Source organism: Pollachius pollachius (genome assembly GCF_949987615.1).
Source record: "Pollachius pollachius genome assembly, chromosome: 2".
Classification (NCBI taxonomy): Eukaryota; Metazoa; Chordata; class Actinopteri; order Gadiformes; family Gadidae; genus Pollachius; species Pollachius pollachius.
The window spans coordinates 36,666,519-36,684,903 of NC_136935.1; the positions used below are offsets into that span (position 1 = coordinate 36,666,519).

General features: G+C 42.9%; 1 protein-coding gene across 2 annotated transcripts; it reads right to left on the bottom strand.

Annotated features, from left to right (window-relative positions):
* Window positions 1–845: 845 nt before the first annotated feature.
* LOC307071247 (phosphoribosyl pyrophosphate synthase-associated protein 1-like) lies at window positions 846–17,168 on the bottom strand. 2 transcript variants are annotated; one of them, XM_079730214.1, is made up of 11 exons: window positions 16,526–17,168; window positions 14,557–14,609; window positions 14,368–14,434; window positions 11,240–11,412; window positions 10,661–10,776; window positions 8,800–8,855; window positions 8,253–8,398; window positions 7,784–7,825; window positions 5,518–5,588; window positions 4,967–5,113; window positions 846–2,769 (listed from the first exon to the last, which is right to left on the bottom strand). In XM_079730214.1, exons 1-11 carry the CDS (start codon window positions 16,606–16,608, stop codon window positions 2,611–2,613), a joined length of 1,113 nt encoding a protein of 370 aa, XP_079586340.1. In that variant the 5' UTR covers window positions 16,609–17,168; the 3' UTR covers window positions 846–2,610. The 2 variants fall into 2 exon arrangements, with proteins under 2 accessions (XP_079586340.1, XP_079586341.1); XM_079730215.1 differs by lacking the exon at window positions 7,784–7,825.
* Window positions 17,169–18,385: the final 1,217 nt, after the last annotated feature.

Consider the following 18,385-nt stretch of genomic DNA (forward strand, 5'->3'; position numbering starts at 1 on the left):
AGAGTAGGTGACCATTTACTGTACACTGTGATACATCATGCTTATTTTAGTTATAGATGTATTCTATGTTTTAGGTCCTGTCGATCACTTTATGTTATCTGAGGCGCTCGCTCTTCACAAAGCTTGAATATAACATACATCTTTAAGTCATTCTTTAGGATGAACAAATGGTGAACTTAAGTCATATCCGAGAGTTATAAATGGTGAACCTAAGTGAACTTTAAGGGTAGACTGAGTTAGAGGTGTAAACAATGATTAAACCTGCTAACCAAGATGAAAAGGTAATGGCTGTTCTGTTTCCGTTGCCATGGTGATAGTCAGTGAAGCCTCAAATAAACCGCTGACGCATCCTAAGTTGAGGACTGTCATTGAAGTTCACATTCTAGAAGGTATACTTCAGTTTGTATGTCAGGGGCCTTGCATATCTACAGGTAAGTAGTTTATCTGTTTCATACTGAGGAATCAAATCTGGAATCCTCTTGTAAAAGGGGCATCCTTCTTTAAGCAGGACAGGGAGCCCATAATGCATCATTTGACAAACAAAACATGACATATTTCAATGTTTACTTTTCAAAATGATTAAGGGTATAATACTTAAATGCTCAAGAGTTGTGCCGCCCTCTTGTGGTCATACTTTCACTGCACATTTAAGCGCAAATATATGATGTCCTATTCCCAATTAAGTAAAATTCATTGATCAAGAAACTGTCAGGCCAGTTGCTCCTTGAATGCTCTTTAATGCTGGACCCTCATGGTATGCCAGAACCATCGCATTCTGCCACATGCAACATTCTTCAGTCAAAAATCCTTTCAAAACCAGGCGCCCTTATTGAAGAATGAAACTTTTGACACTTTTGTAGGTTACGTCACAGAAATCCTTTTTAAAATGAGTTAAAGTGACTTAGTCTATGTTTCGTCCAATTAAAAACCAGACAATGGCAGAGAGAAATGAAAGCCAATGGCTGCTGCACACAGAACCACACTCTTACATAAAAAGTGAATTAGCCTTACCACAGAGAGACACACACGCACAAGCAGTCACACACCTGACCACCCCCAGTGTCCTACGCTCCACCACCAGATTGGAATCCACCAGGTTTCCTGTTCCAACTTTGAGGAAGTAGTCGCGCAGTGGCTGTTAACCGTTTGCTCTCTAGTTCCTCATTTAATAGCCATTTTATACCAGTCTTCCGCACTCGGCTCAGTCAGCAGAACCGGCATGCTTCACAGTCAGGCAAGTGTGCAAAGGCTCGTCTTTCTCACACGGAGACACTAAATCCCACTGTTTGTCTTATTTAATTTAACGATACATTTTGTGTATGGTTGGCTGTCGGTAAGTCTGGCTGTCCTTTACCCTGGACTTGGTCAAAGCTCCTCAGTACAGCAGCAACTCTGAGGCGTTTAGAACAAGTTCAGGGTTCTGGACCAAATCTGCCAGGGTCTGGAGGATGGGGATGGGGTTGAACGCAGTCCTGCTGGCTTGATTTGACTGATACTCGGTGTCTAGGGCGACACAATGTTTTCTGTTTATTTTTGTCTTATTAACTTCCTTTTGCTGCCTGCTTTTAAAATCATGTTACGTTATTTTGTCATCCAGGTATGAAATGTGATGTGTAACGTAAATGTTACCATCATTTAATGTGGCGGTACCTATTGTGCCGCCACATTAAACGATGGTAACATTTATGTTGATGCAGAGGTCTTTGTTCAAGCCAGGGCACAATTCAGGGGGATGATATTGTATATGTCGTGTTCATACACATCTCATGGCTATATTCTCCACTTTTTAGGAAAACAAAGAAGGAATTCATTGATTTAGATTATCTTTTGATGATATACGAGGATGAATGGATGACATGGATACTTAAATGTACAAACTGGCAATATTGCCTGCTTGCATATTGATCAGCCATTGTGCATTTTCTACATGGTTGACGAGAGATACAAGTAAATATTTGTATGAAATAAGCGGATGGTTGTGAGATTTTGTTCAATAAATATTGGGGGTGATACAAACCAGACAGACTTTTTGTTTTTAGTAGTGGTTTAGGGAGGAATAAAGAAACACTTCCTCTGCAACTGAAAGAGGTAGTGAAAGAAGCTCAGGTTCAGGTGCGCACACACACACACACACAAACACACACACAGACTTCTGTAATATGTTTCAGATATTAATCTTGGTTAACACCAAAACAACCAAGTTATTACACTGCAATATATTCTACCTGCGTTCAGTCAAATGAGAACAGAATTGTATTCATCCCAGAAAATGTTTAATTATCCAAATCAAGTAGAAGGGTAGGGCATTGGGAGCAGAACATACATACGATGACATACATAGAATAGGGGGGGGGGGGGGGGGGGAGAAGAGAAGCCAGTCATCGGTAAAACGGTACCCCACAAGCGTCGCACTGTAACCAGTTGTAACCAGTGGGCTGAACAGGATACACTGAAACAATGAACTAAGCAAAAAAAATAAAGATGGAACACCGAGTTGTGATCTGGTGGCGATTCGTCTTTCGTGTATGCTTCTTGCGTGTGAGCTCGGGTCTTGTAGGAATGTATTCGCGGAGAAGTGTGGCATTGTATGTGTATATACGTGGCTCCGTCTCAGTCGTCCACGGCGATGTTGCGGAACAGGTAGGCCATGGACTCCCCGTTGTGGATGCGGCGGATGGCCTCGGCCAGGATCATGCTGACGTCCACCGTCTTGATCTTGGGACACTGGAGCTTCTGCAGCTCGTGGGGCACGGTGTTGGTCACCACCACCTGGGGGCACCAGAGGACACGGGGCAGGCATTGAGTGGGGCCTTCTGGTTCATTGACCTATCTACAATGGTATTCATGCTAGGACTCGGGACACAATCCCGTAAAATTTCATTTTTATTTGTGAAAATCTGGCACCAATGTTCTTTGTTAATTCGTAAAAATGTTTTTTTGGACAAGAATCTATATCTCCATGTATGCGTGTATATTAGTGCTGTCAAGCGATTAAAATATTTAATCGTATTAATGTCATAGTTAACTCGCGATCAATCGCACATTTTTTTCTATTCTAAATATCCCTTGATTTCGTGCTGCTAGCCTTTTAGTGAGATCAGAGAGTGTTGAGAAGGACAGTAATAAAATATATTTGTAAGATGGATATAAGAAGAGAACCGTAGTGAATTCAACCTGGTCCACTTGACAGTGGTAGGCCTACCGTAAAACTTCAATAGCCCAGGCTTTTATTTGTTTCAATCACTGAACTTTGGAATAAAGCTCTTGCTCAGCAAAGATGGGAAATACTATAACATTTATTATTCAAACCAGTATGAATATTCCTACCGTACGTAGGCCTATACACATTACCAGGCTATCAAATAACGCCCACACACACACACACACACACACACACACACACACACACACACACACACACACACACACACACACACACACACACACACACACACACACACACACACACACACACGGTGGCGGAGTGGTAAACGGGAGAGTCAGAAGAATTCCTGGTGGGCCGTTAACGTTTCGGGGCTGTCGGGCTGATAACTGCCGGATAACAATATTGCATTTATAAAAGTTCCTTGCAGCGCCGTCCGGCAGCCTGAGCTGTGCACCCGCAACCTCTCTCTCACTCAACAGCCGCAACAATCTGTCAACGTCACAACCGAGTTGATTTTGTCTAGAGGGGAGTAACTGAGCGGCGCCTCCCGAAGTGGTACAGCCCAGGTGGGCCTTGAACTGCGATTGGTCAGAAAGACGTAACAGCCTATGACAACATTGAACTTTCGTGCTGGCTCGAACAGAGTGACACACAAACACACACACACTTTTAAGGAGTTTTTCACCCGCTCTGTATCCTTGCTTGCCCCAACAAGTTTGTTCGGCGTGCTTGTTGTTTTGTTTCCGGTGTAGCTAGATCTGGTATGGTGTTGTCGTTTTTCTAACGTGACTAGTTGTTGCTAGACAGCAGGTGAAAAAACGTTTGCCAAGCCAAAAGAGCATAATCACGCGATAAAAATTAACGCCGTTAAAATTGCTGTGCGTTAACGCCGTTAATAGCGCGTTAAACTGACAGCACTAGTGTATATATATTTATTATATATTTTTTATAGTTAGATATTGAGAGACATGGTGAAATACAGGTACGGTTTTATCTCCCATTAAAAAGAAGCTTAACAAAGCAATAAACAGTGACATTTTATTTCCAAATTATAAATCTACTCATTTCAACTTATGAATCAAACTGGGTATTTTGATGGGTTTGAACCCAGCTCTTTGGCTAGAACCAAAGGGACCGTAAATTAGGGTTTTCAATTAGTAATATATAATGTCAAATGCCCATCACAAGTTACCAGAGTAAGTGATTCTGCTTTATTTGTCTGGTGAGTAAACTTGTTTTTCACGATTTGAAACAGAGAAAAGCAACCAAATATTTGCATTACTGAAACGTCTGCAACTTAAAGCTGCAGGTGTTCAAGAAGTTTTCCTCAAGCATTGACTGAAAGGTCAACGTTTTTGAGCTGGAATAAACCACTGTCTTTGATGTTTCGAGCTTAGTATTCATCGTCAACATTGTGCTACCTTAACAATGCTGTTTATGAAGTGTGCTACATACCAGGGCGTTTTACTATAATTGACAGAAGCTTAACCCTCTCTCGGACGCAGCCACACACCCAAACACCCTCATGCGGGGGTGACCATTTCTCGTGATGTCGAACATCACAGTCCCCACCAACCACAAACTGGTAGGTTGGGGCTGGCAAAAACTATGGAAAAGGAAAGTAAATGCCTTTTTTTTCCCCTGAGCTCATTGAAGACATACCAACACGCTTACAAAACCAAAAAAGAAATGAGGGTTGACTGACAATTCATCAAGCTGGAAGTCAAATACCTTGTTTATCAAAATCATCCAAAATGACCAATCAATCAATGAAATCAAACGCTCCCTTGAGCAGCGCACCTCGTCGATGGCGGACTCCTCGATGCGCGTGGGGGCCTCGGCGGACAGCAGGCCGTGAGTGGCCATGATGTAGATCTTGTAGGCTCCTCGCTCCTTCAGCAGCTCCGCCGCCGCCACAAAGTCCTCCACGTTGTCAACGATGTCGTCCTGCAGGCCAGAGGGGGGAGCCAGAGAGCCTTCTGGTTAGAAGCCTCCCTTCTCCTAGCACATTGCCATGATGACTTGGATTTATCTTTACTCATAGCTAGGTTTGTACAAAAACACTTTGTTCCAGCTAGTTCTTGCAGCATAACGATGACTTTGGTATAATTTCAAAGGCTGTTAACACCGCCAAAATGCTTGTACACTGCGGGACTGACATTATTTGAAAGCAAATGTTCCCAGTTATGCTATTGCCAGTGGAGCTGGGGTGTAGATATTACACACTTTAGTGTATAGGTTTGAACAGGTCAGGTTGAACTGACTAAAGAGTCTGTATATAATACAGGTTCAACTGATTTAACATGGAACGTATATAATACAGGTTACACATGGACTGGGGGGGGGCTTACCACTATGATGGCGATCCGGCCTCCGACGTCCCCGACGACCGTTATGGGGGGCTTCTCCTTTGCCATCATGACTAGTGGGAGAGAGAGAGAATGAGAAGGCGAATGAGCCTGTTTACTTTCAAGAAACTTTTGGGGTGTCCCACCAATGTCTCTGAGAAGCAGATTATGGTAAACAATTAAACAAGCAGTGGTGAAATAAATCATGCCTAATAAAACTATGAGATCATAGGTTCCAACTACCACTCCACCAATCCAAACGCCCGGAGACCGACCGACGAGTCATGTTTGCAATGAGCCTGCAGTGGGATAGCCCGGTACAACTCCCTATGGGGGACATCAGGGTCTAATTAGGGCCAGGGGTCTTGTTGGGTTTTGGTGTGGTGGTAAATTAGATCGGATCAGGGTGGAGGTAGACTCAATCCACCTCAGATGCCACGAAACAAGAGTCCAGTTTAAAAGTGCAAATCGATCGCAGTTTGTTCGTGACTGTATTCACTATGCATCAAACATAGCATAAAAGGATCCCCTCTCCAGTGAACCAAATCTCAAAGTGAGTGGTTAGGCTCCATTTCATTGTTAAATTCATTTAAACCAACGCACCAAACTGAATGAGGATTTGCAACATAAAATGGACTCTGGTTGTCAACCAGTAAAAGGCCATGGGGGGCCACATAGCAACAGCCTCCCCCCCCACTCCCAAAGCCAGCAGCAGCAGCATCATGATGCTGGGCTCCTGCTCCACCCACTCCTTCAGAGACCGCCGGAGAGAAGGGGGGGGGGGGGGGGTAGAATCACACAGAGGAATCAGAGAAAAACAAAATTATATATCATTGCTGTTAGATGGAATACAAATGTTGCAGCTTTCTCACCGCAGCCGCCAACTTCACTTTGAGGGTTAGAACCGTTGACCTAAGGCTCCGTGGACTATTCGACTTTAGGCTGACGGACCCATTTCCCGGAGGCCATATATGGAAATAGTGCTGTGAGCGACACCCGTGTTGGTCCTACGACAATCCGTCGAGGAGAAGGGAACATTTGGTGTTTTGGTCAATGCACACTTGGCCAGCAGATGACAGTGCTGCTCTAGTGGTGGAGACGGGTGGTGTTGAAGCACCTCTACCCATCAGATGGCCCCATGCTGTTCAACCGAAGCGATTGCTGCGCAGAGGGAGAGAACCGCTGAACAGCCCCAATTTTACCAACAGGTGTGAGTATGATCAGTCATCACAAGCACTTCCAGAAACTGCCCTGCCCTATGACTTGGTGACATCGCAATTTGGGGTGTCCACCTAGATGTATAATTGGCTTCTAATGGCTCATCACACACACACCCCGTGGTTGAATAGAGGCTCTTTAATGGGGGCTGGAGATTCAAGTTTCAAATGACCGAAGCAAATTATGTCTCAGAAAGAGAAGGCAAAAAGCAACGTCCTCCAAGTTTGAGTCAGTAAAATGGGTGGAATGCTTGATTTAAGCCGTTTTAACATTCACAAAGCACAAAGCAGGGCCAATGGCAGGGTCAACGGCAGTCCGCGTCTTTGGTTTAAACAAGGATACTGGAACGTAAGGGGCGTTTTTACAATCCGATTGTAAATATGGAGTCCTGCATCAAACAGCATGATATACGGATTTGAAGGTGGAATCACTGACATTCAAAGTCTGCATCTAAGACCTAGAGATCAGGTGAATCGATGCACAGAGAAAATAAGAACAGAAAAACAAACCAATAACCTTAGCAGCTCCTGATTCTAAAACCCAACATAGCTGTTCCACATCACAGGAATATCAAGATTGCCTGCTACTTTTCTTCAGACATCCTCCATTTCTCAGATTTCTACTCTGTACTTTTACACTATCCATGCTTAAAATAGGAACAATTTTAAATATCAACACAATCTGTGCCATCTGAAGATCAACTGATCCATTTTTGATGACTACATACATACTTAAGGTAAAGCACTGTTGGATTAGAAGTCAGTCATCGATTTCCACAAACCAAGACCAATTGGAAAGAGAATGCCATGATACCATGCTAGTGGAGTACTGAGGAACAGCTACGCTAACTATGCTAAGCTTAGCAAGCAAAACATGGCCAAGCGAAGCAGCCCGCCCATCATTAGACACTGATTCTTTAGATGCATCTTCCCATTCAGATGCGGTTCATTGGAAGCCCTATGGACTCATTTTCCCACAATCCATGCATTGATGCACAGGTGAATCAGAGAGAAGCAGCTTGTTGGTGGGGGGGGGGTTAAGAAAGTCCTACTTGGTAGCTCTAGGCCAGGGAACGTTGCTCGACGACGGGTCTCTGCATTAGTCATGGACAGAACAGTGCAGGGTAAATACAATACAATTACACATCACACAAACGTACATCCTCAAGCACAATTCACTGATCAAGAGCAAAGGAGGAGTAGAGAAGATGTATATTATTATAAAGTACTGAACAATCGAAAGTACGAACAAAAGCTAAAGCACAAAAATAGCATCTCTATTGGAGGAATCCGATGAAAACTGCTATGCATCCTGGGACGTAGTTTGTATCCTGGGACAAATAAGTGTGCATTGGTTGTACATCCATTTTATTGTACAATATGGGTATCAAGTAGTGAACTGTAGGAAATCAGATTTGCACATTCCCATTTTGGACAAAACTCCATACAGGACACTTTAAATAGTGCAGTGTATAAGGCACAGGGGGACCAAGAGCTGTGGCGGTTGTGTTTGGGTCTCACGTGGGATCTCCAGACCGGTGTGTCCCGTGGTGGTCCGCGTGGCAGGGGGAGAATGGCGCCCGTCTGCCATGTCTGCCTCTGAACCAGGGGCCTCTCCGTGGATGACGGCCAGACCCAGCCTCAGGCGCTCAGCATAGGACTGGGCTCTACACACGCAGAATAAAGAGGTTCAATCTACATGAACATATCACTAACACACACACACACACACACACACACACACACACACACACACACACACACACACACACACACACACACACACACACACACACACACACACACACACACACACACACACACACACACACGTTTTATTGGATGCCACATGTATACACACATGGTTATGTTACACATGTCAAGGAAGATGAATCTTATTTTACATATCGCCCCACTAAACACAAACACACACACACACACACACCATAAAACAACAAGTAGGAACGCAAACACTATTTTCAAGGCCAAGAACATGATCACACAGGCAGTGGCGATATTATAAAGCGTTTAGACTGCAGAACGAGCGTATTCACTCCGGAGGTTGTACCTCTTGGCAGCTGAAGGGGACTTTGCAACGATCACAGCGTTCCTGTAGTCCGGGATCTGAGGGGAGAGGGATATATACACCTCAGACAAATGCGTTCCAATGCTGCACTCAACTACTTTCACAGATGTTATAATATAGGAGGGCCGTCATATTTTTCTTATTTTAAAATTGCAGGTGGTAATAATACGACCACCATGTGACTAATTGTCATTAGTAGGAGTGATTTGATATAAGAACATTTTGAAAACAAGAAAACAAAAGATGAGAATGTTTATTTCATAAAATATAGATAAGACTCAAAGGAGTTATGCAAGTCCTGAAAACTTACAAAAGCAGCATACACAGAAAGGCGATCTATTGTAAGGTAGAGTTCGAACCCTGATCTGTACGGTATTAGTTTGTTTAAAGCAGCAGAGCCATACGCTGCATTCATAGTGATGTCAACGAGGTGTGTAGCAATACACCTGAAGTCCATTCACCTCCAATGTGTACCGTACAACATTACGCTGTGAAGCACTTCATTTTGTTCAGATATCGGCACGTGTTTAAATGTTTCAACACACAAAACGCATGCATCACATCTACCTAGAAGTCGCTATGGTACAAATACCTCTCAAATCAGAGGTGAAGACTCAAGGCACATGATTTGACTCCATTCTGACTCCGGTCGCAGATTTGAGGACTTGAGACTACCATTGATGCCTTCTCTTGAAAGTAAGAATTTACCCTTTTTCATATGATTTGGTGATTTCTTGCTCAATAAACAAAGCTTACAGTGCAAGAAGCTTATTGAAAAAGAAAAACACTATGAAATCAAATAAAAAAATATTGATACTACAAGTGTATCCCTCTCGGATGGAGACAGCCACATCAACCGCTTCCCAAACAGAGCTCCACACATCCACACAAATCGTGGGGTAGCATACCCTCTCGGCTGCGGCGGCACTTCGTCATGACATTGAAGTTCCTCCGAAAAGGCACTTTGACGTCACAAAAAACCGGACCCGAGTTTGGAGCAGAGTAGAATGTTCACAAACTGGTTGGCAGAGATGATAAAAACATAGGATTTTACACCCGTTTTTTCTTCATTGCTCTTATTACTTCAAGGATTTGGACGGTTTGTTGAGACCCCCAGGTTGATGGTTGACATGGTCCGTGTGGTGATGTATATCAGCCCTGATTTTTGTTGAACTAACCTCCTCGATCGTTGTCAACACATTCCGAAACTCTGCAGTTGGCCATCAATTGGCCTCCATTACAATATATAGCATCTCCCATGGATGTATTTAAATTTTGTCCAACACAGGATAGCCCACTACTGCCCCGTCTAGGGAGCTTTTCTCCAAAAAAACAACAACCCTTATATTAAACTATGCTCTACATTCAGAATTACCACACTATCTGTAAAGCAGCCACTATTTAAACACAGAAATATAACTGTGCATGCTTGCATGAGCATGCGCAGTTGCGTGTATACACAAAATCAAAACTAGTGAATTTTTTAGTTTTTGTCCACTATTAGCGAAAGCTACCTAGAAAGGGCAGTTCTAATGCGCTATCCTGGGTTGGACAAAGGGCCAAATTCAGAGCTCATCTACACCCCGAGGAGGTGACTTGAACAAAAATCCTAGCTGATTCATAGCTCGGCATAGACAAGGTCCACAATTAACCTTTGTTCGAAAACAAACCGGCCCAAACCTTTAATGTAGCTGTGTAGTGGATACATCCCTCTGTGATATGTTCAATAAGGTAAGTTCACTTTTTTAGATTCTGTTGCCCATCCCTTTAAGTGTGGATGGAAGGAAACATTTTGACGTGGCGTTGTGACATTTAGTCCGTCGTAATGTGGCTGTGGCCTTACCTCCTCCTGGATGTACTGGATAAGGAAGGGAGACGCCCTCAGGTTGTCCACTGGGCAGCTAAAGAATCCCTGGATCTCCTTTTGATGGAGGTCCATGGTGATGATGTGCGTTAGTCCTGCAGTACAAGAAGGACCAAATGAGAGCATGACAAACAAAATAAGGAAACCCTAATGGTAATGCTTATCAGTCACACTACAGGCAGAATTTAAATGTTCTCACAGTTCCCAAACCGGTTGCATCACCAGACATCTGGTGCATTCTGGACATACAGCACATACCTAAAGGGCCAAACTCTGATGGGAAAAGATCATTGTGCCGTTCAAAATCCCCAAAAGGTAAACCAAATATGAGTGTGTAGTGGTTCCACAACGCCACACTGCTACCACTGGGGACTCGAACCGCCGACCCAGGCATCGAAAGGCAAATGCTCTAACCGACGGGCTAAATGACTGCAGCCTTTCAAGTCAGCAGGCAATAGTGCTCTCAAGGCTTTGGAAGTAAAGTTTGCCACAGAGGAAACATTGTCAACCGAGGGTGAACGACGAGCTCTTGGCGCCTGTGGGACTTCAAACACCCACCTGCTTTAGCCAGCATGGAGGCCAGCAGCTTGCACACGATGGAACCCCTCTTTCTCATCTTGCACTGCTTGCTGTAGGGGAAGTAGGGGATGACGCCGATGATGTTCTTGGCACAGGACGTCTTCAGGGCATACGCCATCACCAGCAGCTCCATGATGGCCGTGTTCACATCCCTGGGGTAGAAGATGATCATAATAATAATAATTAGGATCCAAATCAATCAAGATGACCTACCCACGCAACCGTCACTTGGAGCTTACCCTTAGGGATTCAGGATTTTGTGGGAAATAACGGAAGAAAATAAAGCGAACCATTTTTTACATGGTGAACAAATAAACAACTAATTAATTGTTGTTCATCAATTTGTTTCCTTTGATTGACAAAATAATTGTAGCATTACAGGCCAAAGATAAGTACCGTATTTTCCGCACTATAAGGCGCACTTAAAAGCCGGTAATTTTCTCAAAAAACGACAGTGCGCCTTATAATCCGGAGCGCCTTATATATGGATCAATTCGTGTTTACAAATGAACAAAGTTGTCAGAACGCTTAATAAAGTTTGACTTTGTCTGACTGTTTTGTTGACATTCCCTTTATGGCTGGTTCAGACCACACGACAGATATTCCTCCACTATTAGGTAGGTCACACTATACGATCACAGAGCCAGGAAATCGGGCGGAAGACTGGCCACACTACAAGATTCGAGGGTGCGATGCTCTACTTTGTATCATTCACGTTTGCAAGATATTTTAAAAATCTAAGGTTTGGAACTGCGTAATTGTGTTTTACTTTTTTGTCATAAAGGTTCCAGTTTTATATCTGCTAAATGCAGCAACTCGTCCTCACAGTTGCGTTGCGCGTGACGAGCTATACAATTAGCACAGCTCCATCTAGTGGATGCATAACGTATCCCCAGTCAAACGTTTGACTGCAGTGTCTTCTATGCTATGCGCCTTATAATCCGGTGCGCCCTATTTATGAAAAAAGTTCTAAAATAGGTCATTCATTGAAGGTGCGCCTTATAATCCGGTGCGCGTTATAGTGCGGGAAATACGGTATATCGATTTAAAGCTATTATGCATAAAACAAAACAGAAGAAATAGGAGTTGACTATTCTGCATTTCGCTGGCAACAGACTTTCATTTCAAAGAAGTCAATCAACGACATGTAACTGCTACTTTTAATACTGTACATGCTAACAGATGTTTTAGCAGGTTTCGAAACATAGCCCCAGCTTACACTTAAAAGGCGCTTGGGAAGGCATAAAAGGTGTTAGGTGGGTCCAACAATTTGACTGATGATTGTTGATTGATTTGATAACAAAACATCAGCTCAGTTGGCTTATTCTTTGTATAATGCGTAATTTAACTTTTAGCTTCAAAGATTTCATTAATGCCTTGATGGGGATTTAAGTTATGACGAATCAAAGTCATGATCGACGCAAGTGCTGACTAGTCACCTGTCAGGTCTTTCTAAATCATCTGAACCAGTTAAATTCTGTTGCATTTTTCACATGCCACACCTTCATGTTATGCTTTTTAAAAATAGACTCTTCAATGTGGACTCCGCCCTATTACCTGTTGGTTTGCTGCCTCTGGCAAACAAACAACCTTATTCTTAACTGGGCGTTCCCATAATCATTCAGTCAGCTGTAACCTCATTCACAAATCCTTTAGGTGCAAAAAAAATACAAAATGGCTGCCGTGCTGCCCCAATGTTGACGTTGATAAACGCCACAATTTTATCGTCTCGGCATGTTATGTGTTTGGCCTGGTTTCCTCCTCTGTGGCTCTGGATACCTGGGGCAATTGCAATCAAGAACATACTGCAACATCAGGCTTTAGTGAGTTGAACTCTCTGCAGACTGAATTCTCTTCACAGTCTGCTGAGGGCCGGGTGCTATACAAGACATTACAGAGCAGTAGCCTGTGGAATCTACGAAACGTGGGAAAACTAACAACCCTTTTATAACCGCAAACCAACACAGCTTTAAGCAAGCAAGAGGCCTCTCTCTGCCATGCAAAATCTCCCCACCTCATTACGACAATCTGCTGTATAGACTCCATATACACAGACCAAACCTCCGGGACAGAAGCACAGATTGTCCTGTGTTTAATGTTGGATATTGTTGGAGATGTTGCACTGTCACTGTTGGTTTTAATAGCATGCTGATCACTTACAGTAGCCTACGATGTGGTGCCGTCTGACTACCATAATGTGGAGTAGGGATGGCGAAAATGTAAAATATTCTTGACCGACCACCGAGCCTGCAGGTTAATACCGGTTAACCGATCAGATTAAAATGTGCAATTTGAAATAACCATTTCGAGCCGCCTGCTATTTCGTAACTCTGCTTATCTCTCTCCCGTTCTGCCTTCGACTCACACACACACACTCTCCGAGTGAGAGGCAGTGACTTTAACCGCGGAACGACCTGTGTTTGGATTGAAACACGAGGCATGCTTACTGCAAGTTGACCGTGTGTAGAGAGCGGGGCCAATCGGAAGAGGGCAGCGTTAGGAGCTTATTTGAAACATTGCCGCGGCTCATTTAAGATAATGACAGCTCCGAGGAGACGCCGCTTGTTTAGTTTGGAGGAGACGGAAAAATTGAGTGTGAGGGATAATTTTTTTCACTTCACACAAAAAGATCTTGAGATGGCTAACTAGTCTTATAGCGTTTAGTCTACTGTCTATAATAATTTAGAGATCATATTCTCCGCCGCTCGCATGCGGGAATAATTAAGACTTGAGCAGAAATTAAACAGTGGGCTAGAGACGCGGTGTCCGTCCAACTTCCAATAAGTCACCTCATCTGATCATCTTTTTGTGTGAAGTGAAACCAACACACACTACACAGTCCACACTGACCCCAAATTTGGGGTCAAGATTGATCGGTTAACGTTCATACGGTCAACCATTGGTCAAACGGTCAACATCCCTAATATGGAGGGGACTAACTCTATTATCCAGTCACCAAACAGGACCAAGGAGCAGACTTAATGTGCAGACAGATCTATTAGAACGCATAACACAGGTGTTCCCTGACAAAATAAGTGCATGGGTACATGTTAAACAGGACTTTCAAATCCATTAGGCCAAGAGGCTAATTGAGAAGAGTGGCTCACCTGGGAATTGTCTGGATGATAAATATGTCCTGGCCACGGACAGATTCTTTCACATCCACTCTCGTCTCTGACATGAACACAACGACAATATACGTTTGTTTAGAATGAAAAAACAGAAAATAAAAAAATCTATTCACATTTAAGAATTGGCAACCCTTGAAAAATAATAAAAAGGATTCTCAATCTTACCTCCATTTGACTCTTGGTAAACTACTGACTTGCCCAAATCAACTCCTAGGCGCCTGAAAAAGAATAACACCACAAAAGTACAGGCATGGTCAGGCACAAATCATTTGTACGTGTGTGCGTGTGTACGTGTGTGTGTGTGTGTGTCTAGTCATGTCACAGTGACAACTTCCGATCAGCTGCTGTGACATTGTGGCTCTCTTTGACAGATCTGTCCCAAGTCTACAATCGTTGTAGTCAGTAGTGCATGGAAGCAGCACCTTTAAACATGAGTCAGTGATCCATGTTTCTGATGAACAGTAAAAGACCAGAGAAGTAAAGCACATAGCATTGTGTAACTGTGGTATAAGGTGGGTACTTCAGGGTTTCCCACAGCACTTTACAGCTTATGTGGCCGGCTAAAGAACACATTGCCACCTTAACTGGGCCGGTTTTGAATATGTTAAAGGTTAAATTGAACAAATTCTTTAACTATTCTTGTTTCAGTTGTTGTTGACAATGTTGTTTAGCAGTTTTCTTTTAATATTTGTGAAGTTCAAATTGCACAATTTGAACTTTGCCAACATTTTCTGCGGGAAACTCTGTACTTGGATGGTTGCAAATCTGAAAAAGTGCTTTAGATGACATGGGACACAGGTTGGATTATTGTGTCTGAGGGGTGTGTAATATATAGTTACAACACGCTAACCCTGCCAGGGGGCTTTTGGGGAGTACATCCCAGAGGGAGTAGTAGACAACAAGTCCCCCCCGCTTCCCCCACAACATTATCCCTTTACCCAGCTCAAGGACATGTGCATGTGGTTCCCACATGAGTAATAGTTAGTTCTGAAACTAGCCTATAATCATGTCCCAAGGCCTGCGGCTGCCTTAAGTCTGATTAACTTGTATGGCCTTGACAAAATATGTTTTTTTTTGTAAAAGGTTAAAACCAGGTTACAGCAGGGAAGCCACCAGGTTTCAGTTTCTCATAGCTGTGATACTGTTGCCCAGTGCTGCATTAGTAATGAACGGATTCAGGGGGACGATACAAACACAAACAAATGCAGACATCAACACAACTTGGCCGACATTTTAGGAATACAGGATGCTAAGATTTACTAACAACTAATTGACCCCTTTTGTTTCTCACTTTTTCCTTAAAATGATCAAATATGAGCTTCAGAATGTCATTGAGTTAGGAAAACTAGTGAATGTCCATATACTTCAAGGTAATTACCCTCAGATAGAGTGTTTAGAATGGTATTTTGAAACATCTTGATATTTCTTGGTGTAGAATTCACATTTTTTAACAGACAATATGGTTGGGCAATAGTTCCAAGAATTAAACTAAAGCGACTTAAAGAGAGATTTTAAAATGTCAGAGAACAAAGATCAAGCAGTTCTAGTCAGAGAGGAGGAACGTCTGTTATGGAACAATATAAATTAACTGCTTGTGTGTAATGTGACAATGAAGACACGCCAAGTCATCGTAGTAAATAAAGTTGGGAGGTAAGTTTCAGTTTCAAGATGCCCGCAAGGGTGGTATTTGTATTTTGCCTCGTTTGAAAGAATCATTATTTGAGTCTACATGCTCAAGTGACCAGATGCATAGGCCCATATTCGTAAAAGCACTGGACAGATGTTGGCACATTAACATGAACGAGTCAGTTGATTTAGCTATAAAGACATTTCAATGTCAGTCTATTTCTGACTTTACTTTGAAAAGGCTGAACCAACCCCATGCAGTGTGTAGGTGTGATACGACGGCCAGAGCCCGTGTTGTCCTCGTCAAACCAAACTAACTCCAACTATATTCAGAAATGGTCCAATTGTATTCGGAAATGGTCTACGCTAACGAAAAATAATAAACACAATATTTCACCATAATATACTTCGAATCTAAAAAGAATTGCTCAGGTTTAACAGTTCTGTGATAATACAAAAATAAAACGAATCAATGAATGGAAATGACTGACAACTGAACCATACTCACTCGGTGATCTTCTTGGCCAGCTCGATGCACGCAGGGGTCGAGTTGGCAGAAAAGACCCGGTAGCCGCTCTTCGAAACGTTCATTGTGGGGGAGCAGTGGACGGCTGGCGAGACGCGAGACGACGGTGGACTCGGCAGTGGCCGACGGGTATATTTTGGGGCAACAATATTAGTGTGTGGTTCCCTCCAGGAAACCGTGTCAACTTGTCTCCCTCTCGACCATGGACTTTCAATTGCGCTAATTTAAGGGTTTGGTTTGCGTAGACCCCTATACCTAAAAAAAAACAATCACCTACTGAATCCCGACCCTCGGCGGGGCTCTTTGTCAATGGACCGGCTCCGTGGGTGTTACTGAAACTAAACAGGTGCTCCCGCGACGACGTGACGTTTGTCGGGGTTGGTAAACAAACACATTACCACCGATGGGACAATTGTATGGTTTAGCAGAAACCGAGGACAGTTACAAATGTTGACTCACGGGTTACAGTCAGTATGTTTGTCTTCAACACATATTCAACGAACTGTTTAATGCGGCGGCATTATACATTAAGTAGCGATATCCCGGGGCGAAGAAGAGGTGCGACAAAGCTGCGATTACTGTGTTGTCAAGTCAAACGCAGCTAGTGTAAAACTTTGTTGCAATGCGGCCGCTTCCAGCAGCAGTGGGAAATGCCACGCAAGCATTCATTGGATGGATTGACAGACCACGGGACCGACGTTTCAGTCATCCAATCAGGAGTTTTCCACAACGGAAGTGGGCGCTATCCTTCAACTAACCAATCAATGCATTTATGTTGGGCCGTGTCATCTGAGGTCAAAGGCACGGCGTCGGAGCGCATGGTTTTGCAGTAAAACAGTGTTCTTTTGAAATAAGCAAATAATCTACCCAAAATAAGGTGTTTTCATTTACTAAAGTATTAAAACAAAAAGGTTAATCATGACACAACATATTGCATTTAATCGGCATTGTTTGCTGACTGTAACTGACGTTGTCTGTCAAACAGAATTCAATATTATAGCCTATTATTTATATAGGCTATCATTAAGTGTAGAATTACTAGTATTCGTCGGCCCAGCAGTAAATTAAGATGTAACTTTAGAAGCTCTATATATCACCAAGGGAAAGAAAGCATAATAGTATAGTATGTGATTATCAGTATATATACTGATAATCGCATACTATACTATTATGCTTTCTTTCTTTTTATCAGTTTATGAAGTATTACTTGTATGTAATTTAGATATTGTATTTTTGCATGTTACAATTGCTGTAGTATATTTGCTAGTCATGATACTATTTATGAAATATATAATATAATTGTTTCTGGTGCGGCCATATATTTTATAGTCCACCATTAGTCTTAATTCTTATACGATCATTGGACAAAGTACATTCTCAAGATAGTGTAAGATGATTCCAAAAGATAAAAAAAATGAAGGTAAAGCAAGAAGGTAAGAAGGTATGGGAGTGCCCAGGTATCATCCAGTGGACCAGTATAGATACATTTAAAGAGCCCCTATTTTATCACCAGGTTTGAGTGTGATGGGCCATTACAGGCAATTACAAATCTGCCATGCCCTGACCTGTGATTGAAGGACATCACAAGTTGGAGTATCCACAGAAAGATAAGCCTATCAGTAACAATAATTGAGCCACTGCTAAACAGAGTGGCGCCTGCCTGTTTGTACCGGTACTTTAGTAAACTGGCATTGGTCGCGTTGATATTCTTTCTAAACCAGGGTAATGTAAGTATCTTTGTGTGACTTGAGGGAGGGCGTGTATGCACCCCATGATGGCTGCCATCCCGACACAGGGTGAATCCTCATCTTGGTGTACAAAAGAGGAAATTCCAAGAAGATT

Excerpts from the sequence above, each read along its gene's own strand:
- LOC307071247 (XM_079730214.1), bottom strand. The coding sequence starts at position 16,608 with ATGAACGTTTCGAAGAGCGGCTACCGGGTCTTTTCTGCCAACTCGACC. Across the intron at positions 14,610-16,525 it reads CTGGCCAAGAAGATCACCGA|GCGCCTAGGAGTTGATTTGG; the intron begins GTGAGTATGGTT and ends ATTCTTTTTCAG. Across the intron at positions 8,399-8,799 it reads TCCCCTTCAGCTGCCAAGAG|AGCCCAGTCCTATGCTGAGC; the intron begins GTACAACCTCCG and ends CTGCGTGTGTAG.